The sequence below is a fragment of the Rhinolophus sinicus genome, linkage group LG04 (assembly GCF_036562045.2).
Source record: "Rhinolophus sinicus isolate RSC01 linkage group LG04, ASM3656204v1, whole genome shotgun sequence".
Classification (NCBI taxonomy): Eukaryota; Metazoa; Chordata; class Mammalia; order Chiroptera; family Rhinolophidae; genus Rhinolophus; species Rhinolophus sinicus.
In genome coordinates, this window is record NC_133754.1 from 53691775 (window position 1) to 53717016 (window position 25242).

The window sequence follows — 25242 nt, forward strand, 5'->3', positions numbered from 1 at the left end:
AAGTTTGTGAACTTGCCACCATGCGCTTACATTGGCAGCACTGTACAAACTTAAGGTTTCATAACCTTCGTATACAGTGTCTTACAGCTGTGTTTGTGTCGACATGTGTTGGTGTCTTGCTGAGTGGTGTTCATTATTGTTGTTGCATGTGTTTGTGTGCCATCGCGAGAATGTCCAAGCTTGAATTAGAGCAATGAACAAACATTAAATTTCTTGTTAAACTTGGCAAGAGTAGAAGTGAAATTGGGGACATGTTAGTCCAAATTTATGTGGGTAGTGCCATGAAGAAAATGGCAGTGTACAAATGGATTAAACATTTTTCTGTGAGAGAACGCGTCACTGATGAAGAGAGGTTAGGGCGGCCAGTGATGAGTAGAGCTGATGAAAACATTGCAAATATTCATCAAATTGTGCGTCAAAATCGTCAGCTGACTGTGAGAAATATAGCAGACCAAGTAAACATCGATGGAAAATCGTAACTGAAAATCTTGGCATGAGAAAGGTGTGTACAAAACTGGTCTCAAAGGAGCTCACCGATGAGCAAAAGCAAAGGAGAGTCGAAGTTTGCCAAGACCTTTGGGAGAGGCAAGACGATGTTTTGGGCCGTTATCACTGGTGATGAAACATGGGTGAACCAATACGACCCTGAAACAAAGCATCAAAGTGCACAATGGAAGTCATCCAGTTCTCCATGACCAAAAAAGTTCCATCGGTCCAAATCAAGAGTCAAAATGATGTTGCTAACCTTTTTGATAGCAGAGGGATTACTCATTATGAATTTGTACCAACTGGACGAACAAGTAACCAAGTTTACTATTTGGAAGTGCTGAAAAGGCTGTGTGAAATAGATGAAAATGACCTGAACTTTTCACCAAGAATCCCTGACTCTTGCATCACGACAATGCACCAGCTCACACAGCACTATCTGTGAGGGAGTTTTTAGCCAGTAAACAAATAACTGCATTGGAACACCCTCCCTACTCACCTGATCTGACCCCCAATGACTTCTTTCTTTACCCGAAGATAAAGGAAATATTGAAAGGAAGACATTTGGATGACATTCAGCACATGAAGGGTAATACAACGACAGCTCTGATGGCCAGTGCAGAAAAAGAGTTCCAAAATTGCTTTGAAGGGTGGACTAGGCACTGGCATTGGTGCATAGCTTCCCAAGGGGAGTACTTCGAAGGTGACCGTAGTGATATTCAGCAATGAGGTATGTAGCACTTTTTCTAGGATGAGTTCTCAAACTTAATTGTCATACCTCGTATGTATGGAAATATATAAAAATAGCATGAAATTAGAGGAGAGTGTTAGACATACATAGTAAATATAAGTATTACAGAATCTTAAAATTTGCTGCATATTAAAACTTAGCATGAGCAGTTTGTGAGCCTAAAAATATCTGTGGTATTAAATCTAATATCTGATCCAAACCTTTGTCCCTGCACAACTGCATATTATACAGAAAATAGAAAATGATATTCTTCATTTGGATAAAATTTTGCATTGCTATTATATATCTACTTGGTATGATAAACCAGCACAGTAAACTTTCTAAACATGGATTTTTTTAAATTCAGTGGAAAGTGTGTATTTACTTAGTTATCCTCCCCCGCCCCCCCACACACACTTTTAATCTTTTCTTGATCAGGGGATATAAATTTGAGGCTATGAGACCTTTGAATTTTTTTTTTTTAATTTTTATTGAGGAATATTGGGGAACAGTGTGTTTTTCCAGAATCCATCAGCTGCAAGTCATGTCATTGTTTTCACTCTAGCTGTGGAGGGCGCAGCTGACTGGCTCATGTGGGAATCGAACTGGCGACGTTGGTGTTATGAGCACTGAGCTCTAACCACTGAGCCATCCGGTCACCTCGACCTTTGAATTTTTTAAGAGAAATAGCAACTGCTTAGTGTTTTTTTTGAAGCAGCCCTTTTTTCATGAGTATTTCATTTTTTGGTATTTTCATTAAGAAATTGTGAAAAACTGACAGATTTGAATATGAGGCAGTTGACCTATTGCCGCAGCCTTTGCTGTGAGTCTGCATATTCAGCTTCCTAAGCGTTTACCTTGCATTAGACTCCAAATCTTATAGGACAAGTTAGCCTGGAGAGAATTCATTCATTTAACAAGTATTTATTACGTGCCCTCTCTGTGCCAGGCCCTATTAAAGGCCTTGTGCATATAGCAGTGAACAGATACGGCCGAAATTTCTCGCTTGTCAGCATCTGTTCTAGTGCAAGTAATTGTTTTCTCTCATCCGCTGTGTCCTGTCACTGGTGTCCTGGGCGCGATGCCGCTGAAAGCACCACACAGCAGTCTTGGACTCCTTGTCCTTGTATTGGTCAACTCCGGGTCTCCTCCTCCTGGGAAATACTTCATTTGAGTCCCATTCTGCTTCCCTGATTTCTCCTGTTCTTTCACCAGTCCTCATCCATTTCCTCTGGACTCTGACTTCTACCCCAACTCTGTTGCCTGTCAGGACGTACCCGCCTTGGAGGGGCCCCCTTCCTCTCCTGGTTGTGCTCAGCGCTCTGCATCCTCTTCAGTCCTTCTTGTGCTTGTTGGGTGTTTGTTCCCGGGATGTGGCTTTACTCACTTCTTGGCTTTTTAGTATGTAACATGTAATATGAGTGGTTTTTTGCACATAGCCACAAAAAGATACAGTGAAAGTCTTTTTTATGGTTTTCAGGGCTTCTTAGGAGGAAAACTTTTTAACTTGTGGAGCTGCCTTTTTCTTTTGCATTCTTATGTGAGACGTTGGGGAAGCATTCACATGATGAATAATACAATCATAATCCACAGTGATGTTCCAAAGAGAGAGCCGCTTATCTTTTATTAGAGTTTAAAGTAGTCCTTTCTTTTCTGCAGTTTCACTTTCTGTGGTTTCAGTTACCCACGGTCAAGTGCGGTCTGCAAATACTACGTGGAAAATTTCAGAAATAACAAATTTGTAAGTTTTGTGGCCAGCCCAGTGGCTCAGGCGGTTAGAGCTCCATGCTCCTAAATCCGAAGGCTGCTGGTTCGATTCCCACATGGGCCAATGGGCTCTCAACCACAAGGTTGCTGGTTCAACTCCTGCAAGGGATGGTGGGCAGCGCCCCCTGCAACTAGCAACGGCAACTGGACCTGGAGCTGAGCTGCGCCCTCCACAACTAAGACTGAAAGGACAACAACTTGACTTGGAAGAAAAGTCCTGGAAGTACACACTGTTCCCCAATAAAGTCCTGTTCCCCTTCCCCAATAAAATCTTAAAAAAAAAAAATTACAAGTTTTAAATTGCACGCCCATCTGAGTATCGTGATGAAATCTCTTGCCATCTTGCTTTGTCCTGCTCAGGACATGAATCATCCTTTGCTACCCACCTTTTAGTCACTTAGTAGCTGTCTCAGTTTTCAGATCGACGCAGTGCTTGTGTTCAAGGAGCCCTTATTTAATAATGGCACCAAAGTGCAAGAATGATGCTGACAAAGAGAAGCTTTAAAGTGCTTTCTTTAAGTGAAAATGTAAAAGTTCTTGACTTAACAAAGAAAGAAAACAATCATATGCTGAGGTTGCTATGGGCTATGGTAAGAACAAATCTTCTATTTGTGTAATTGTTAAGAATGAGGGAGAAATTCATGCTAGTTTTGCTGTTGTACCTCAAACTATTGTTGTATTTTATTCATTATTGTTGCTAATCTCTTAATGTGCCTAATTTATCAATTAAACTTTATCATAGGTTTGTACGTGTAGGAAAAAACATAGTAAACAGAGGGTTCAATACTATCTGTGGTTTCAGGCATCCACTGGGGGTCTTGCTTGGAATGTGTACCCTGCAGATAATAGGGTACCAATACATGTTTAAATAATTGTATTAGAAGGAAATAAGTTAGCAGCTTCTAAATTAGTACCAGCAGCATTTCTCTAATATTTCCAGTAATCTTGCTTCCATTAGATACTTTGTAAAACCATACTTTTCTAGAAATCCTGGTTGGTTGTTTTCCTTTACTTTTTGTATTCTACAATCCTCTTCTTATTGAAGCATAATCAGTGCTTTTTTCGATTTCCTTCTTTAAATGTGCTTGTATAAGGAGACTAGCCTTTATATCACATGTGCTGTTCTCTTTGAACCAGCTAACTCTTTCAGAAAGATGGGAAAACACCTTGACCTCAAAATCACATCTTAATTGTTGTTTATATTAAGCTACATTAGTAAATAATGAATATTCCAGTTGTAGTTGTTATGGACATAAATTCATAGAATTCATAGAAAAGCATCTTTTAGTATAGCACTGTCGATTCAAAGTAGAGAAAACAGCTCTAGAGGTTAAAGAACTTGTCCAAGGTGACACAGTGATTAGTGTCTAAGCCAGTAATCAGTTTCAGCTTTCTTGAATTCTATATTTTTAAATTGTATAGAAAAGTAAAATACAGGACAGAACATAACATGCAGAACGAAATATAGTAGATAATGTTAGTCATTTTCATATGTTCTTTTGTAGTTTCATTATCACAGGAAACTACTGAGATACAGGTATTTTTAACTCTACTGGAAGATAAGTTTCTCCAAGACGTAAGACCAGTGTGGGCTGATGTCTCAAAATACAGTTAGATGAAAGACTTAAGTCACAACTTGGGATCAGTGGACAGTAGTGAGGAGAGTGTTACAGGTGCAGGTACAAACATTTTGACATTAAGACAGAATGAGGAGATAAGCATGATTGGGGATGGATATGTATCTTCTGCTGCGGTTTGTCTGATCGTCATTTGTGTGATGGTCAAGACAAACCAAAAACCATGGGGAAGTAAAAAGTGGTTCTTAGTGATTTATGATTGTTATTATGGAACAGTCGTCTGTTTATCTCTCCTCTCCTGGGACTCCCATTGCGCCCATGTTGGTAAGCAGGATGGTGTCCCACAGGTCTCTAAGACGCCGTTCATTTTTCTTCATTTTTAATTTTTGTTCTTCTGATTGAACAGTCTCTATTGATCTCTTTTTATGTTTGCTGATTATTTCTTTTGCTAGCTCAGATCTGTTGATGAGTCTGTCTAGTGAATTTTTCATTTGTCTTACCTTTCAATTCATGATTTCCATTTGATTATTTTTATAGTCAAATAGACTGCATTTGAGTCATTGTTTTTACACTTTCCTTTTATTCTTTAAGAATAGTTTTCTTTAGTTACATGAACATTTTAAAAAGACTATTTTAGAGCAGTTTTAGGCTTACAGTGAAATTGAGAAGAAGATACAGAGGTTTTCCAAATACCCGCTGCCCCTACACGTGCATAACCTCCCCTATTATCAGCGTCACTCACCAGAAAGGTGTATTTTTTTACTAAGGATGAACCTACATTGACACATCATAACCACCCAAAGTTTATAGTTTATTTTAGCATTCATTCTTGGTGTTGTACATTCTATGGGTTTGGATAAATGTCCAGGTAACCCCCACGTAACATGGCACTTCTATAACACAGTTCAAGAATTTGGGAAAACCGTCGTACAACACAGCATCCTAGAACAATGTTTCTCTCTAACATGGTTTGAGAATTAGAGAAACCCCCGAGCAACACGGAGCATAATAAGATCTTTTAAGAGCAAAAGATAATCTCATTCGAAATTAGGGAAATCCCCGAATAACACTGAATGTCGTAATAAAAGCTTAGTAGTGATGAATAAAACATTATTTAATACATATGTTATTAATACATACATTATTTAATACATGTGTTATTAATATTAATAAATAGTTATTAATATATGTTATTATTTAATACATATATGTGTTACATGTATTTAATACATATGTTATACGTTTGGTGAAAATTACTTTAATAAAGATATTTCTCTTAATTATAAAAATATAACAGTATGGTTTTTTAATTTTTGGAACCTAAACCCCTTTTTTGTACTAGTCCTTTGTTTCGTATAACACGGACTCGCACAGCACGGCAGTTTTTAGGAACCTAACCAACCACTTTATACGGGGGTTACCTGTATAATGACATACAATATCATACAAAATGTTTTCAATGCCCTAAAAATTCTCTGTACTTTACCTATTCATTCTTCTCACTCCCATCCGTGGCAACCACTGATCTTTTGCTGCATCCATAGTTTTGCTTTTTTAGGAATATTATATAGTTGGGGTCATACAGATTGTAGCTTTCTAGATTGGCTTCTTTCACTTAGGAATATGCATTTAAAGTTCTTCCATGTATTTTCTTGGCTTCATAGCGCATTTCTTTTTAGTACTGAATAATATTACATTGTCTGGATGGACCACAGTTTATTTATCCGTCACCTACTAAAGGGCATCTTGGTTACTTCAGGTTTCGGCAGTTACGAATAAAGCTGCTACAAACATCTGTGTGCAGATTTTTGTGTGGATATAAGCTGTTAACTCTTAGGATCATACCAAGGAGTACTACTGCTGGAACATATGTTAAGAGCATATTTAGTTTTGTAAGAAACTGACAAACTTCCCAGTAGCTGCACCATTTGTGTTCCCACCAACGGTGACTGAGGTTCCTGCTGCTCCACTTCCTCACCAGCATTTGGTGCTGTCAGTGTTCTGGATTTTGGCCATTCTGATAGGTGTGTAGTGGTCTCTTGTTGTTTTAACTAGCTTTTCTTTTTGGTTCTTAGGATTTCCATCTCTGTTCACATTGTCCATCTGTTCTTGCAGGCTGTTCCCTTTATCCACTAGGGCCCTTAGCATATTAAGCATAGTTGCTTTAAATCCCCCATTTCTTGGACTTATCCAGCATCCTGCCATGCCTGCTTCTGATGCTTATGTCTCTTCAAATTGTGTATTTTTGCCTTTGTTGTGCCTTGTAATTTCTATTGATAGCCAGACATGGTGTACTGGGTTAAAGGAACTGCTACAAACAGGCCTTTAGTGATTTGGTGGTGAGATGTGAGGAAACAGAAGTGTCCCATAGTCCTAGGATTATTACATCTCAGTCTGGTAGTGGACATGTGCCTCTGGACTGTTAAGTGTTTCTCAGGTTTTTTTTTCCTCCCCCCCTTAGGTGGGACATCATGGCTAAAGCCAGCTGGAGTTGGGTATTTCCTTTCCCCCAGTCAGTTAGACTCTGGTTAACTAGTCTCCCCTGAGGGCAGGCTTTGTGTGTGACAGAATGGTTCCTATTCCCCTCCCTCTGCTGGAAGCCCCAGGACATTTTTCTCTGATATTTATTTTGGAAACTTGGTTGAGCTCCTGGAGATAAATTTCCCAATATTGTGGGGGCCCTCCCTGCGACTGGGTGCCCCTGGGCTTTTTAACTCTCAGAGTTGTCTACACTCTGAGACAATTAAGCTCCAGCAATTTAATAATCACAGTTCAGGTTCTCCAACCTCTGCACTGGCTCCTACCGGGGCTTCTGCTCCTGTGTCGCTGCTCTGGTCTGGTAGTCATGGCTCCCTGCATTTGCCTGTAGTCTTCTGACACTGGTTTGCTGTGGTCCTCCCCTCTCTTATGGACCAAAGAAGAGAGTTGTTGATGTTTCAGTCTGTTAGGACTTTTTACTTGTTGTTAGGATGGAATGATGACATCCAAGCTCCTTCCATATGAAACCGGAAACTGGAAGTCCTTCTATGGACATATTTATGATAGCTGTTTTGGGGCTTCTTTCTGCTAAGTTCAACATCTGGGCCCCCTCAGAGACAGTTTCCAATGAGTGCCCCCGTTTCTTGGGTTGTGTGGGTCACATGTGCTTTGCATATCCTGTAATTTTTCATTGAAAATTGGACATTTTGGGGCCGGCCCGATGGCTCAGGCAGTTAGAGCTCCATGCTCCTAACTCCGAACGCTGCCGGTTCGATTCCCACATGGGCCAGCGGGCTCTCAACCACAAGGTTGCCGGTTCAACTCCTCAAGTCCCGCAAGGGGTGGTGGGCTCTGCCCCCTGCAACTAAGATTGAACACGGCATCTGGAGCTGAGCTGCCTCCACCGGTTCGACTCCCATAAGGGATGGTGGGCTGCGCCCCCTGCAACTAGAAAAAAAAAAACGGCAACTGGACCTGGAGCTGAGCTGCACCCTCCACAACTAAGACTGAAAGGACAACAACTTGACTTGGAAAAAAAAAGGCCTGGAAGTACACACTGTTCCCCAATAAAGTCCTATTCCCCTTACCCAATAAAATCTTTAAAAAAAAAGAAAAAAAAGAAAATTGGACAATTTAGGAGATAGATTGTAGCAACTCCAGATTCTGAATTCTTCTGTCCCCAGGATTTGTTACTGTGTCCCCAGGATTTGTTACTGTTGCTGTTCTTTTGTTTAGTGTCTTCCGTTGACTCTGTGGTTTGTCTGCCCCGCAGTCACTGATGGGCACTGTTCATTTTCTTACAAAAAGTTTTTTATTTTGGCATTTTAAACTCGGCTTCCTAGTATTCACACTCAGGGCAGTAGAGTTCAGTATTTAGCCAAAGATTGCTCATTGTGCTTCACCAGACTTCCGTTCTTTGCCAATGGGTCTGTATATGGCTGGTTAATAATGCATTGGAGCTGGGGTGGGGGGGAGGCTTTTTAGAAGTTAAAAACAGTGAATGTAAACATGAAGGAAAATACTAAAATTGATTAGGCTACATAAAAGTTTAATGAATTATTTGCCCTCAAACAATATTAACCAAATTTCCAGTTACAAGTTAATTGGAACATTATTTGCAACAATTATAACAACACAAGATTATTTTTAATGTCTGAAGAACTCATTAAGACAAATACATTAAGATCAATAGATAAATAGGAAATGATGTGAGCAATATGAAACGGGAAATACTGATGATTGTGTCTTAGTTCAGGTTGCTATAACAAAATACCACAGATTGGGTGGATTAAACAGACATTTGTTTTTCACAGTTCTGGACTCTAACAACCCAAGATGAAGGTGTCACCATGGTTAGGTTCAAAGCCCCTTTTCTCGGTTTACAGAGGGCTGCCTTCTGCCCATCCTCACATGGTGAAGAGAACAAGCTCCGGTCTCTTCAGCCTCTATTATGACACTAATCGCATTCATGAGGGCTCTGCCCTTATGAGCTAATTACTTCCAAAGGCCCCACCTCCTAATACCATCACATTGGGGATTTAAACTTCAATGCATTATTTTGGAAGGCCAAAACATTTAATCCATGCCACTCTGACAGGATAGTTAAGCTTACCATAAAAAATTTGATAGCGGTATGATATGTCCAGTGAGCAGAGATTTAGAGAGAATCTTCAGTTCTAATAAGGGTAGAAATGTAAATCCATGTAGGGTTTCTCAAAAGTAATAGGTGTATATAGATTCTGAAAATGCTCAAGTCCTTTAATCTAGTAATTAAACTTCTTAAATCCATCCCAGAGAAATTACCTGAAATATATCTAAAGATGTTTGTGCAAACGTATTTTCATAGGATTATTTGTTATAGTAATAAATTGCGATCTAAATATATAGCAGTGTAAGAATGGCTAAGTAAACAGTAGTACATCCATTTGTAATTACTAAAAATGTAAAATATGTTTTCATGTTAAGTGCAATAAGCAGAATACAAAATTATATAGGTAATGTAGTTTAATTATGTAAGAAATGTCATGAAAGATAGAAGGGAGTGTGCTAGAGAATGGTTTCTTCTGGGTGGCAGAATTTTAGTGCTTGATAATGCAAGTGGTAATGATTTTGGAAGATTGCTTTGGCCCCCGAGTCCAGACTGTGTTGGAGATGGAAGCAGGTCATCAGGGACCACCGATGGGGGCACTGGGGCCTCAGACCTGGAGAGTGACAGTGGCAGGAAGAAAAAACATCCAGCTACTTTATGAATAGTTGATTATTTCTTGTGACAGATCCAGGCACCACTGTTACCTTTATTTTCGAATGTGAAAACTGTTTGAAATTAGTCTGTTTTCAGTGTCTTAGGTCATGAGTGCTCAGGAGTGCCTGGCTTTAGGTGACAGAGCAGGGGGTTCAGGCTCTGTGTGTAGTGTCTGTGTGCCCTGTGGGGGGGCTGGCCTGGCTGAAGCCTCAGTTGCCTCGATAGTTACTTCATTGTAAAATTAGGTTGCTATTGCTGGCCTTGGCCTGGTAGTATTAAGAGGATTAGCAGAGGTCTTACGGTTATCTGGCGAGGTGCTCTACCTCTAAGATGTTTCTGAGGTTATGAGGAAGAGTATTTAGGAGCATTTGGGATGTTAGGCATCATTGAGGCCCCCATACCGTTCTGTTTGCAACAGGCGGCCCATGTGAGGATTCCCCGGAGAGCTGTGGTCCAGGGTGAGGGGTCGTTGGTGACATGCCTGAGCTTGCTGGGTTTTGACCATGAAAGAACGTTAACTGCACCGCTAGGATGGTAACAGACATCTTTCCTGATAGAGAGCAGAGAAAGCATTTCTATGGTAGGAGCTGGATGCCCATCCCTAGAGAGTGAAAGGTATGGAGTCACTTTTTTAGGGGATTGGGAGTTTCCTCAGTCATCATCAGAGAATGAGGTTTCTTAAATATGTCAATCTAGGAAGTTCCTTATGACTTTATATGTTCAGTGATAGTCTGTGGTTTTATTTTTCAGGTTTTTGGGGACACTTTCACTTTTACTGAGTGCATTACATCAGTACTCTTCATGGGAAGAGCAAATATTTCTCCTTTCATTTATGCCAATATCATGAAAAGGCAGGGTAGCTTTTGCCTTTGAAACATTGCAAATATGATATAATAGGTAGCAATCACTAGTTTTAATGTCCAAAAGAGACGTGCATCTTTCATAAAATGCTGTAGCAGACATCCGGGAACCTTTCCTGTGCTGCAGAGCAATGGGGTGCCTGCCTTTCCCCACTGTGCCTGGGACCTCTGCGTGCTGGGCCAGGGGAGTCCTGAGCCTCTGACCTGACGTCCTGTGTTACAGCAAGCAGCCTGAGCTCAGCCCCAGCTCTGCTGCTTTTACCTTTGACTTGTCCTTTTGCTACTCTCCACCTTCAGGAAGATTGCTTTTCAATCCTGTGACATCTGATGTTTCTGCCTGGGCCTGTGTGTGGATAAAGGTCCATTATTTCCTTTCACGTGCTCCAGGGAGTATAGAACGGTGCGCAGCTTTGTTCCCGTGGCTTTCTATGGAGCTGTTGCCCTCCTTTCTTACATCCCACCCACTTTCCTGATCGACAGTGAGGGGCCTGGTGAAGTCTTTGACAAATTTTACTCCCATTGTTTCCATATAATTTCCTTATTTTATATAGTTCAAGATCTGCATGAACGTTTTCAGATGGTAGCAGAAGCCTGGCACAGGGTAGGAGCTAAGCATTTGGTGAATGAATGAAGGAAGAACTGAATTGTTTAATCGTGGGAAGGGCTGTCTTATAAAATAATTATCTCCTGACTAATGGAGTTGTGTAAGAAGTAGCTCCAAATAGGATTCCAAGTTAGAAGGCTCTACTAGGTGGTTCATAAGATTCCTTCCTAAAGTCAAAGGGCTGACAAGAATCTATCAAACCCATAAAATCCCTTTTTTACAAAAAGGGAGACAGACCCGTAGACAAGTGCAGTCCCAGGTAGGAGAACCAGGAGAACGTGGCAGAAGCAGGATTTGTGCCCAGGTTGGTGCTCTTCACACATCGTGGGGCGGTGGTGCCATCAGGCTGCTTGCTCAGGCCAGTGTCCTGTGGGGAATGCACCATGTGGCCTTGCAGCTTTTGCTGTAGTAGCCATTGTATAGTAAGCCTTTAGTGTTTGGAAGAAGTACATCCCAAGACCTTGTGTATCCCCCAATTTAGAAATACTATGACAACTTCTTTCAGGAGGTACAGTAGCATAAAACAAACTCTTACATGGCCCCTGCAACTCGTTTTGAGAGTTACTGTTACCAAGTATTCAGAACGTGCGAGATCAGCTAGCTGCATTCAATCAGTGATTGCCGGGGTGGGGGTGTGGGGGTGGGGGTGTGGGGGTGGGGTCGCTCCTCTGCGTCCTCTGGCTTCTGGATTTGTGGAGCCAGGAGGGGCTGTCGGAATTGCTTCCTCCACCAGCACTGCCTGTCCCTGTCTTCCTCTCCTTTCTCTAGAGGCTGATAGTTTATTAGCGGCTCAAGTATTATCATTTGTTTGGAAATTTTAAGTACTAAATACAGTTTAAATAGACTGGGTTGAAAGGAAATGTGCAGTGATTTTTTTTCCCTCCTGGTGCGGGAGGGGCTGATGAAGTGGGTGGGAGCAGGGTTAGAACAGCTGTGTCATTCTTTAGTGTCCTGCTGTGCTTGTGAACCAGGATTGTGATTTTAAAATTAGGTTTCAGTTTATGATGATACTCTTTTATCTGGGTCAGATCTTTAAAAACTACCAGATAGTGTTCATTTTCAATATAAAACACAATGGCTACCAAGATTTGCAATGAAAGTTGTAACTCATTTGTAAAATCAGCGATACCAAGCACTCCCTTAATGCTGGTAATAAAATGAGTTTCTGTGTGTCTGCGAGGTAATGAAATCAGTTGTCCTTTGTTTTGCTTTGCTGTAATGGCTGACAGTTCAGGGATTGTCTGTGTGGCTTGCCTGATGTCCTCCTCCTGTGTGGCACCATTGTTTGACTGGACTTGGTTCTCCACGCCTCACGCCTCAGGGAGAGCTCGGCTGGCGGAGCTCAGCCTGGGTCGTTCCTTCTTCATGGCTGTGGAGTAAAGGCTGCCGTCCTGTGAAAACTGCGTGCGTGTCTCTGGTACCCAGCCTCCGTGTGATGGAGCTCTGGCAGCCGGGTTGTGAGGTCTCATGGGGTCCTGCAGCAGCCAGAGTGCGCAGAAGTCCCGGAAGGGCAGGAAGGTGACGAGCGGGGCACATACATGGGCTCGGGGGCCTAGGGGGGGCACGCGGGACCTGCTGGCGGAGTGGGCGGCCCGCCTCAGCAGGACTGAGGCAGCCGCGGCGCGGCCCTGCCCTGCGTGGCTGGAAAAGCTAAGTGTAACTTGGATTGTTTGCATGGCAGATTATGGAATTTGTCTTGAGCACTTATTTGAAGGTAATGTTTACAATTCTAGTTGAAATGAAGCAATTGAACTGTCTTAATAAACATAGCTTTTTGGCAGAGGGTTGTGTTTGGTGCATTCTTACGGGAAGCTTTTGTACCTGCGTGCTATGGTAACGCTCCCATTGACAAAACGCCGTTTTATTCTTCCGTCATACTAGGGATGCTTTCTCTCAGTTTTCCTCTCACGGTACCTAGGAACTGTCGTTTCTGTTTTATAAAATAGGTGTTGGGGTTTTCAAGCAGGCTCTAACCAGTGCTGCTAATAGTTCCTAATATTTGTAATTAGACATGAAATCGTATAGTTTAATCTTTGTTTTAAAATTAAAAGAGGACTCTTCATATTCTATACCGGTGGTGTTTTGTTTTTATTTTTAGTTCAAGAACCCATTATACTTTGTTTACTTCACGCTGTGTTTGAAGGATGGGATCTGGTTTACAGTGTAGATCTCTGATGATGCAGGGGTTGGCGTCACACTGTGTTCTCTGTCCACTAGTCCTTTGACATTTGTGTCTGCTGAGTATTTCTTCGAAGGAAGACATTGTAATCATAGGATCAGCACCCAGATTCCCCCACAAAGGAATGAACTCTGGAGTGGCCCCTCCTCCCTCTGACTCCACCAGTCTGCCATGAATAGACCCATTCAGGGCAGAGCCAGTGTTCAGTGTCACAGGGAAAGAACCTCTGACTCTCTTCAACTTAAATAGTGTAGTATGTAAGTTACTTAATCAGGTTTGCATTTACTCCTGAATGACTGGACTCTCTCCCCTAGTACACAGAAAACAGTAGTGAACGGAATAATCCATGTTGCTTTTATTAATGCTGTAATCTAAGTTTTTAGCTTAATAATTACTTTTTTCTTAAATGTTTAAACATGCATTTTGATTGTCAAAAATCAAAACAGTGTGTTTGATAGCTTTATTCTGTGCAATTTCTTTTGTATGATTAATTTGGGATAATTGGTTAGTTTTGGAAGACATAGCACATGTTAATACATGTAGTAAATCCTCAGAAAGCACATGCAATGTAATTTTGTGATTAAAGAGCATGCTGGTTCTCTAACACAGCGGGATGAAAAAGGTAGTTGAAGAAGGGATTTCGCTTTATCCACGTTACTCCTGTCAGGTGCCATAGAAGCCCTGACTCCTGTCCTTAGTCTGGTAGCTGGAGAAGACAGCATTAGGTAGTGCAGTGTCCGAGAGGGCTCGCTAGCCTCACGTTCTGGCTCTGCTGTTCACTAGCTGTTTGATTTTGGATAAGTTCCTTAATGTCTTTTGCTCTGTAAAAGGAAAAGGTTTTGTGAGGATTAGAGGTCCTGTGTGTAGAGCTCCGTGCTCGGTGCTGCGAGTATAGTAAGCGCGGGTAATTAGTTTCAGGCCTGCCTGTGCATCCCGGCTCCCCCTGCAGACCTGGCGCCTTCTCGCCTGGCCTGGGAGGAGCAGTTGCTCTTGGCGATGACTGATGGAAAGAGACTCATGTTTTAGTTCAGCTCTTTTGCACTTTATCTCTCAGTTTTTAGGAGTTGTTATTTTGGCTAAACTTGCTACACTAGTATAGAGTATCAGGAAACATTTATTTTTGAGGTTGATTTATAATTATTCTGTTGTCTTTAAATAAAGTACAGGCATACCTCAGAGATACTGTGGGTTTGGGTCCAGACCACCACAGTAGAGCGAGTCGTGCAGTAAAGTGAAGCACAGGAAAACGAGGTATGCCTGTAGTGGCTGTGTAGTGCTTCTCTTATGCTGGAGGACCTTTAATTTTTAATAAATGTGTGTAGGATGATCTGAGACTATCGGGTTCTCCAATGAAGGTCTGTAGTTCCCAGACATTGATTTAGGTTTGCTAGGTGCAATCTAAAGAGAAAACTTCATGTTTTTAAAAGTTGAAATATACTTTACATGTGTTAAAATGCATCGATTTTAAGGGTATAGTTCAGTGAGTTTTGACAAGTATAAATATATCTGTGTATCAACCATCCAAGTCACAACATAGACCATGTCCATCACCCCAGAAGTTTATCTCATGCCCCTTTCCCCATTGTTACTCCCACACCCCTCCTCCCATTGGTTTCTGCCATCGGAGATTAGTTTTGCCTGTTCTTCGACTTGTTATAAATGGAATGCGCAGGATGTGCTTTTCGTGAAGGGCTTCTTTTGGACAACACAGTGTTTAGAGATTCAGCCGTGCATCTGTGCGTTTGTAATTATCAGTGGCTCCTCCTTTGTATCTAAATAGACCTGGCATTACGTATCTGATGATGGAATTCATTCTAGCCTCATTCTAGGTATACCTGTGTCACGTGTGCTTGGCAGTAAGAGGAAGGCAGCGGTATAGACTTACTAATAGTTGTGACGTGGATTCAGAAGTTAATCACAGGGATTGGTGATACTAAACTCATTAGTGTTACATAGAAGCACCAGTGTGAATTGAACAATGGTAATGAACTTTCCAAAGCTTATAAATCTTAATGTCAAATAACACTTATTCATCGTTTATTGTAGGTGCTACAGAATATTTTGGAAACAGAAAATGAATATTCTAAAGAACTTCAGACTGTGCTTTCAAACTATCTACGACCATTGCAGACCAGTGAGAAGTAAGTTAGATGATAAATTATGTTAACTGTAGAAAATAGAGGGTGAAATACTGGAACAATTCAGTATACCAGTTTGCCTTAGACATAAGCAATTTGTTTATTAGGTTAAGACTTTAATAGGACATTGGGATGGGAGAGGAAAGGAATATAAGTAAAACTGGTTACATGTTTTTACTGTCATTTTTCTTGGCTCTAGGTTAAGTTCAGCAAATACTTCGTATTTAATGGGAAATCTTGAAGAAATATGTTCTTTCCAGCAAATGCTTGTACAGTCTTTAGAAGAGTGCACCAAGTAAGTAAGATGCCAAAATTTACAAAATTCAGATTGGTATAACTGGTATTTACAGGACCAAGTTTAACATAATTCTAGAATTTACATTTCTAAAGACGGAAACTAGGTTATTTTGAATCTTTTGTGTATACCAACTTTTATAATAAAAGCTGTGTTTTAGACTATCTAAATTTTATAGTAGTTGTATTTGAGGGAGGGATCTACTGACTTTTCAGAGAAAGGAGAAGGGCTTCATGTGAGTGGTGAGTTTTAAGGTGTTGGGGGAGGGGGAAAGTCGGGGATGAAGAACCCTGGAGAAGGGGAGAGAGTGGCATGAGAGAGAGCGTGGAGGCACCAGTGGCTTAGGCCCTCCGTGCTGCTGTGTGCCACCTGGGGAGGTAGTGTGCCCCTACCCTGAAGGCCGCATCTTCCCAGGCTGTCAGGAAGTGGAGAGATTGTAAAGCACCGCATACGTAACATGCTGTTCTGATGTATGAAGGACTTGGTTTTGTCACTTTTCCAAGATTTTTATTTTTGGTGGGGTGGGGAGGAAGGCATATTCTGGATGATCGGCCATCAGATTTCTTCTCTGTGACTATTTTATGTTCTTTGTTAACATCAGACATTAAAGGATATTTATTGCTAGGTGTTAGATGACTTAAAATCATAATGCACATGAACAGCTGTGAGATTTTACTCCATCAGGTGATATTTGTTGTTTGTTTACTTGTGGGTTTGATAAAGGAAGGCGACACAATTTTTGCATTATCTTTAATTTTGTAGCCACCAGAAGGACAGAAAACCTTTTTCTCTGGGATTCTGCTTGGCCTCTGATTTTCTTTCCAGTTTTTTGCATGGATCTTCCTCAATCTTGCAAGTGGTGAGAGGTGGGCTGCCTTCTGTGCCAGCAGGTCTTTAAATTGGTAACGGTTTGCCATGCTGAAAAAAAGGTTTGGTTCCTTAACTTTGGCTTCAAGTTCTCATCAAGGCCCTTCCTACTGGAAGGTGTGGCAAGGAAAGCTGGATGCCCGTGTAACTAAATACTGTCTTTCAAACAGAAATTCATATTGTTTTTCCTTTTGCACTGTTTTTGGTTTGCATAAAGTGACATTACTTACGTGACCATGAAAAGAGTAGTTTGAGAAGCACTGTGCTTTCGTTTTGGTGAATGAAGGTCATTTGCCAGCAATTTGGGGTCTATGCAAGAGGCCAGCCCTGCTGTGCAGAACATGAAAGTAAATGTTTGCTTCTGCTTTTCCCACTGCCTGTAGATCATGTAGACTAAATAAACTGCTATTTGTATCATTTTGCAATACCTCTTGTGACCCTCATGTCAGCTCTGTGAAATAGGGCAGATACTATTCACAGTATAGAACGTTTCCTCGAAAATAAGACCTAGCTGGACAATCAGCTCTAATGAGTCTTCTGGAGCAAAAATATTAATATAAGACCTGGTCTTATTTTACTATAATGTAAGTCCGGGTCTAATATAATGTAATGTAATATAATATAATAAATACTGGGTCTTATATAATATAGTATAAGACCGGGTATAATATAATATAATGTAATATAATATAATATAAACCGGGTTTTATGTTAATTTTTGTTCCAAAAGATGCATTAGAGCTGATTGTCCGGCGAGGTCTTATTTTCAGGGAAACGTGAGATTTAAAAACTGAAGTTCAGGGTGGGAAAGTAGTAATGTTTTAAGTCAAATTTCTAGTCAGGCTTCAGTCCTTCATGTTGTATCTGAATGTGGTATGACTTAGGTATTATTTTGGTCAAATTCCTTGAGGTTGTGGTACACGGATAGGAAGTGTTGGATTTTTCATGGTGAAATGGAATGTTTTGAGACCAGCTTTCCTTACCAACCATTTCCCTTCTCTTTTTATATCATGAATATTCTGCCCAAATCTCAGAATTCAGAATTTTCTGAATTCTGTCCAAATCTCTGAAAACTAAGACAGAGTTCAGGGTTGCATTCTCCAACTCTTGTTCCTGGTTATCCCCACCCCCCACCCCACCTCCCGACTTCCCAGAAGCTCAGGTTGAATGAAGCCTGTAGTTTTCTCTTGGGGTTTAGCTGTCCCACATAACACTGGCCTAAAAGCAGAGAAAACAGGAGGCATGCTCTGTGCCCCTTCTCCAAATGCCAGCCCTGTTCCACAATCTGTCTACTTCTGATGGCTGTTTGGTGCCTTCATGTAGTCCATTTTATATTTTATTCAAAGTTTCTTTGTTATCTGCAGGAGAATCAGTTTAATAGGAATAACTTGGCTACAGCCAGAAATGGAACCTCCTAGGTGTATAGAACCCACTCAAGTCATGGCTCTGCCCTCAGCCGTGCAGGCTCCTTGGAAGTGTGTTTTCTGTACTACTTGTCTGTGCTCACAATTCAAAACAAGGCAAGCTGTAGGCTCCCTTAAAACATGCTCCTGCAACTTGCTGTATTAACATTTAAAAAGGTGAGAAAATCAGGGCAGAGAGGTTGAGTTATCTCTTGAGGACCTGCAGCTCTGGTGTCTGTGTGGCTATGATCTCCATGGGTACTCGCCCCCCACAACCCCGAGTGGGAGCCTGAGGCTGCTTGTGTAGTCTCATCTCTTGAAGTTGCCTGTGGCTCATGGGCAGACTGCGGGCGTCATAGAGAACGGCCAAGTGTGGTGAGGTTCATCCCGCTTGTAGTTACACCTGGTCTGCGGGTGTCATAGACAACGGCCAAGTGTGTAGGGAGGTTCATCCTGCTTGTAGTTACACCTGGTCTGCGGGCATCATAGGCAACGGCCACGTGTGTAGGGAGGTGCATCCCGCTCGTTGTTACACCCAAGTGCACGGAGATCACCTTCATGTTGGTCTCACTCTCCTCTCTGAAATCTGTAGTTAGTGAATCGTGAACCTTTTCTCTAGCTAGAAATAGCAACAAGAATAACTGTATTATGGGGAAAAAAATGTTGAGCAGTTTTATGACTTTGTAAAAGTTTTTCCTGGGATTCTCTCATTTTTCACTCTGAAAAAGGAAAAAAATCTCTTTTGGCGTCCCTCTTTACCTTTTGCTGTTGCTCTTATTGCAAAGACCGGACTGTTTGTATCAACACAACTGTTACCAGTCCACTGATAACACCCTCCCTGTTATGCATCACTGATAACACGTCCCCTGTGTTACACCATGGACAACACCCACCTGTTACCAGATCCTGGTGCTGGCTCCGCTAGGAGGCTGCGGCCGTGGCTGACGTGCGCAGCCCCAGGCACCACTTGTTCCTTCGCCCCTGGCCTCGCCTACATGTGACCGTACTCTGAGAAACAGCCTCTAGAAGCATAAGAGAACCAAAATGGACATCTACTGTTTTAATTCTTAAGTCATATTCTTGGATTGACGGTCTTTGTGTGTTTTGCTTGTTTGTTCCGTTAATTCCGTGATCTCGATGGTGTTACGTGGGATGTGGGATGTGCTGACACATGACCTGGGCTCCGTCTTAGGATGACTCATGTAACTTTCCTGAGTTCTGCTGGTGCCATGTAGTGAATACAGGTCATGAGGGCCTTATAAACTGTAAAGCTGTTCATGTGGTGGCGAATTCTTACAGAATTGGGTTGAGGTAATAAAACTCTCTAGGGCCACGCTCAGTGGGACCAGAAAAAGAAACAAAGCCTGCGTAATGAAATAATTGTCCATGCATAAGCCATACGAAAATATGACTTAATTTTAATCAATGGATGAAATACAAAAAATGAAAATCCATCGATCTAGATTTTAGGTACCTTCTTCTTTGAATGTTCCAGGCTGTGGTACTGGACCGGGTGGGAAATGAAGTCATAATATAGCACATGGCACAACGCTGAGCGGTATTACGCCGCCATAATCATTCAGTCGTTTCCATGTGCTCGTCTCTGACAGTGTGCTTCTCCTGTTCATAAAACTTGGGCACCCATCATTCGTTACCTGCAGTCCCCTCACACAGGCATTGGAGTTTCCTTGCCGGCGCTCTCTCATTCTAGAAGCCTCTCTCATCATAGGAGCCGTCCTCCTATGTCACTGTGTCCCTGAGTGTGAACATCACCTGCTCACGTGTTAGTGTGTGATAGTCTCAAAATAGATGTGTCCTAGGTGTCTGGGTCCTGACAGAGAGCAGGTGGTCACACGTGCTTCTGGTGCAGCGTCCTTGCTGGTGTGTGGTGACTGAGAAAGGAGTCTGGCCTGGCTCCTCCCACGGGGGGTGCGTGCGCGTCCCTGTGGGCTGGCCAGCGGTTGTGTCTCATAAAACGGAGCCATCAGCAGCTGTCTTCTATGCTGCTTATTAACTACGTTGTTACGTAAACTTTATATTCTTGTGTCATGTTCCCCCAAAAGATTGCAGACACATTTAAGGTAGAGAGGATTTCTTTCTAATTCTGCTTCCAGTGTCTGAATACATCATTGGAGTTCATTTGTGGAGCCCGTGACTGTCCTGCAGATAGAACGGTGGCTAATCCCTGATGGCTGTTCGGGGTGTCGGCACACTTGGAAAAGGGTGCTAGCAGTGCAGAGTCTAGCTGACTTTGACTTCAGATAAGGATAAATGAACAGTAAAACCCCTGCTCAGAAGCACACGCCCCTTCAGGGCCAGCCGGTTGCTGCGGGGCCGGCCGGTTGCTGTGGGCCATGTTGACAGCTGAGCCACGTTCTGTGCCAGGATTGCTGTGCCTGTCCTGGTGTAACAGTGATGGTAGTTGTCCGCATTTGTTTGCTTGCTTCTTTCTCTCTACCTGGCACTGATTTACTGCTGGTTTGTGTTCATTTGTTTTCATGTATTCACATATGTGAGGTACTTACTAATGTTACGTTGTGGAGCCTTTGGTTTTCATCTCTAGCCCTGTTGCGCGGGCTTGGGGTCTCCCCTGAACGTCGTCCCGCTGCAGCCCACCTCCTCTGTGTTGTCGCTTAGTTCCTCGTTTGCTGGGAACGTCCTGAGGAAACCGTGCATAGACAGCAGTTCATCTGTGTTTATACTTAATTATGACTAAGATGGAGACAGAGTGTAGGAAGTTGTTTTCATCCATTGTTTCAGGGTTCAGTGTTGTTGTGAAGTCCCAGGCCATTCTAACTCCTGATTCTTCATTGGAAACTTGCTTTTCCCTCAAAGCCGTCAGTGTCTTTGTTTCTAGAACTCTGAACATTGGCTCCGATGTGTTTGGTTTGGGTCTCTTTGCATCCCTGGGGCTGGTACTTGGACTCTTTCCATCTGGACACTCTTTTAGTCGGCTGAGTTTTGTGATCCTTTCTCCGATTTACTTCTATGTATCTTGTTTGTTTTCTGTATCTGGAACTTTTGTCCTGATGTGAAACTGCTTACCCTGGTCTTCTGATCTTCTCTTTCTTTCCCATTACTCTGAGAGATATCAGAACTTCATTTCTCAGATTTCCTACTGACTTTAAATTGTGCCGTCATTTTAATTTTCAAAAGCTTTTGTTTTTTTGTCCTGAATGTTTTTATTTTAAAAGCATCCCCCCCCACACACACACACACTATTTTACGGATACAGTGTCTTCTGTTATTCCTCTCAGGATTCAGTATAATTCTTCTGAATATTTTTCTGTTCCCTGAAGAGTAACTATCATATTTCTTTCCCCCCTTCATACCTCTGCACATTTTGTCCTCTGTCGTTCTTGTTAGACGTGTTTGGTGAGGCTTCTGTGTCTTACATTGTAATTAGGATTGGTGCACTGAAACACTTGAGTGGAAGTCCTGACCGTGCGTTGAATACTTGCTGACTGTTGTTTTGTTGGCGAACCCCTTGTTACTCCTTTTAGGTCACTTTTTCTCTGGGTCAGATTCGCTAGGGAGAAGAGAAGGCTCTTCTGGTTTCCAGCCTCAGAGGATGTAATCCTTCCTGTCGGTCTCTTGGGTTCTGGTGGGCAGACCATAGTTGGGGTGCAGGGAGGATTATCAGTGTCCTCTCACACCCTGTGTTCAGTGCGAGGACCCCGCCCCCAGGCGCTGCTGGTACCCCAGTCAGGAACCTCCCGACCCAGGGAGACGATGTCTTGCTGCCTCGCAGACCTTCCCACACCTGGGTTTGTGGTCCCACCGCCCAAAGGCCTTAGTGCTGGGGCTCAGCTGTGGTTGTGGGTCGTGGGGTTGGCTTTGCCTGCCCAGTCGTGACTGCTCATCATCTGTGTTCCCCCTTCCAAGTTGGTTCTGATTCTCTTTTTCTGTTCTTTTTGTCTCATGAGCGTATGTCTTCTAAGGAAGCATGGTAACTAACATGATAGTGTGGGCTTGGGAAGGAGGGGGCTCCTTCACCTGAAGGGAAAGGTGCCGTTTGTATTTGTGTGTGTGCTTGTCTTGATCTACGTGGGCAGAAAACCTTACTAACCAAACAGCCACATTTTGTAATTCTTGTTTTATGCAAAATGGAAGGCTTTATCGCGTCTGTTTTTCTCACCACCCAAAGAAGCCTGAACGTGTGGGTTTGTAGGTCCTCTGTGCACACGTCCTGGTATCTGGATGCTGGAGAAAAGGGTGGGGTTAGTTCACGGTTTTGTAGCAGAGTAGCTTTCATGGTAGGTATTTACTCCCTGCTGTATGTGGGTATGAACAGACGTATTCTGGGATTTGTGTATTTTGTTTCCATACAGGTGGTATACAAGGAGGTCTTTCTTAACTCAAAATACTCTATGTTCACTACTTAGCAATTTTCCTCTTGTCTGTAAAATTTAGGGTTATTTCCCTTGTGTTGCTTGTCTCCAGGTTGCCTGAAGCTCAGCAGAGAGTTGGAGGCTGCTTTCTAAATCTGATGCCACAAATGAAAACCTTGTACCTTGCATATTGTGCCAATCACCCATCTGCAGTGAACGTTCTCACGGAGCACAGGTGGGTTCACTGAGACGTCTTACCTGAAAGGAAAGGATTTGTTGGGGTATCCTCCAAAACAGTGCTAATATTCACTTGATTATTCAACAGTGAAAATTTTATTTTCATTCTCAAAATTAGTGCCTGAAAAGTACTGATACAAAGTCTTTGAAATACTGATTAGCCTTTTTTGTAGATGTTTTTTTGTAGTCTCCCCATCAGCCTAGAGCCCTTTGGACATTGGGTTGAAGGAGCTGGTAAGTATTCTAGAATGTAGCTGCAAGTTAAATCTGGGCTACCGGAATCGTATTTCTCAGATCATAAATCTGCAAATACATGAGACTGAATTAGATTTGATGTAAGAGAAAATGTCCCATTTAAAATTAGGATTGGGTTTTATAGGTAGAACATCAAATTGGAGACCATTAGCTTTAGCTTTTCAACCTGAAACAAAATGAAAACAAGTGAAAGAATGTACAGATTTTCTGCTCCTTTGTTAAGATAAGGCCATGTGTGTTTCCTGAGAATTGGAAGAAGACGAAGGAATATTGCAGGCATTAGCAGATGTCTCGGAGCGCAGAGGCTCCGTTTCTGCTTCTGAACAAGGCACACATTTTTATTAGTAAGTGTTTTGGAAGAATGTTTACAGTTTCTTTTGAAAACAGTTAAAAAAAATGTTAAACCATAAATGGGAAAATAGTTTTAGTAGCTTTAAGATAAATGCTACTGTGCTGCTAATTCTAGTATTTAACTTCAACTTTTAACTAAATAGTTCAGCTTAAAACTTAGCAATTCTTTTGGTAAGCAAACATTGCTGAGCTGTTTAGAGATTGGATTGCGGTTCAGGTGTGGTGTCCCTGTGAATGTGGCTCGATTGTGTGGAAGTGGTGGCGGGGCCCCTGGGTCAGTCAGACCTGGTTTGAGTCCCTGCTACTTGCTTTCCAGCTGGTGGGCCTGGGCCTCCTCATTTCAGTGAAAGTGCCTGTGTCATAGCGTTATTGTAAGCATTAAGCAACACGTGTATAAACTGATCAGAACTGAGTGAACACGATAAATGCTACTTACTTTGTTGTCTCAATCTTCTGTCAAAAAAAAAAAAATGAAGACTGGACATTTACTGTTTTTACTGTGCACTTAAATATTAAAGGATTAAAAATTTGTTTAACCTCCATGTTAAAGCATTTCTAGTCCAGAAGCAGCAGTCTGTGACATGGTGATGAAAAGAAGGAAGATTAAGGTTATACAGTGTCCAATGGGAACGAAAAGCCCAAAGGACGCCCCCTCTACCCCCATATCGCCTTTCTAGGAGGGTCTGCTTCGTTAGCATGCACCTTCCTAAAACCATGAAGCATGTATCAGTTATGATCTTTGCTGTCTACTCCTGGGACTACAAATTAAATGAAATTTCCACAAAAGTGAAATGCAAGGATTAAATTTGTATTTATGAAAATTTTTTTTAAGAATTATTGATGCAGCAATGAGAGAGATAAATAGAAAGCAAATAGAATGTTAGGGCAAAATTATACATCTTTTTTTATCTTTGCTCTGTCTCCCCATTTTTGGGGGGGATCGATCCTCTAGGATTGGGTTGGAAGAATGGGATAGGGGGTGAACAATTTTAGGGAAAGATTCTAACTAAATATTTCTCCCCTGGAAGTGAGGATCTGTCCTGAAGATGACATTTAAAGCAACTCAGACTGTTAAAGTTTCCTAAAATAAGACTTTGAAGGGAAATGCTTGCAAGTCTGTGCTGTTTATCCTCTCTTCTGTACTGTTACTTTAATGACTGTGTCAGAGCTGAAATGTAAGTAGCATTTTCCCACAATAACAGGGAAAGAATACGGTTACGTTTCTGAGTGGGGAAACTTCTTCCTCTGAGTGTCTCAGAGCTGGGAGTGGGTGTGCACTGAGGTCATGCTTGGGGAGTGTGAGCCTTGAGAGGGGACGTGGCAGGATGCACTGCCTGTGTGCCCTCCTGAGGTCTCTGAGCAGCGAGGGTCCCCACTCTGTCCCTAAGGCAGACCCCACTTCTGAAGCGTAAGTCTCTGAATTGAAATGAGGATGGCTGGTAGCTTCTGTCAGTGTTCACTTTTGATTCTGGGATCTTAACTTGTGACCTCTTTCCTGCTTCCCTACATTTGTTGAAGTCTTGAAACTGCCACACGTATGGGTAGCTTAAGCTATGTTTATGTTTGAATATATTTTTTAAGGATTGATTTAAGTGTAGTGCTGTGAAGTTTTAAAGTCTTATTTGCAGTCTTATGATCCTTGCATTGTGTTAGTTTAAATTCTGAGTGTGAATCTTGTAAATGCATTTACAGAACCACCAGTTCTAGAATTATGGCTGATATGTACCTTTTGCATTCTCATGGTCATAGACATTATATGTTCATGGTTGCCTATGTTGAATGAATTACGGGTTTCATGATTTAGTCTGTAAAATGAGTTGTGTTTTTTTAGTACTTTGTTACTTTTGCTTGGCTACATGATAGTTCCCTTTATGTGTGTTCCTTTTGTTGCTCTCTTGCAGCCCACAGTGTCATTTCAGTAAATTCAGAGGAGATACACTG

The 25242-nt window shown here is 42.0% G+C and overlaps 1 protein-coding gene across 13 annotated transcripts in view; it reads left to right on the forward strand.

Moving 5' to 3' along the window:
* The window catches only part of ARHGEF7 (Rho guanine nucleotide exchange factor 7), a 124756-nt gene that overhangs the window by 64621 nt on the left and 34893 nt on the right, over window positions 1-25242 (forward strand). For 12 of the 13 annotated variants that reach the window (XM_019746558.2, XM_019746559.2, XM_074329524.1 and 9 more), the window contains 3 exons: window positions 15471-15565; window positions 15762-15857; window positions 22571-22693. In XM_019746558.2, coding sequence (XP_019602117.1) covers window positions 15471-15565; window positions 15762-15857; window positions 22571-22693 — 314 coding nt within the window. Of the gene's footprint in view, window positions 1-12594; window positions 12764-15470; window positions 15566-15761; window positions 15858-22570; window positions 22694-25242 lie in introns of those variants that run through there. The other variant, XM_074329530.1, reaches the window with a different exon arrangement.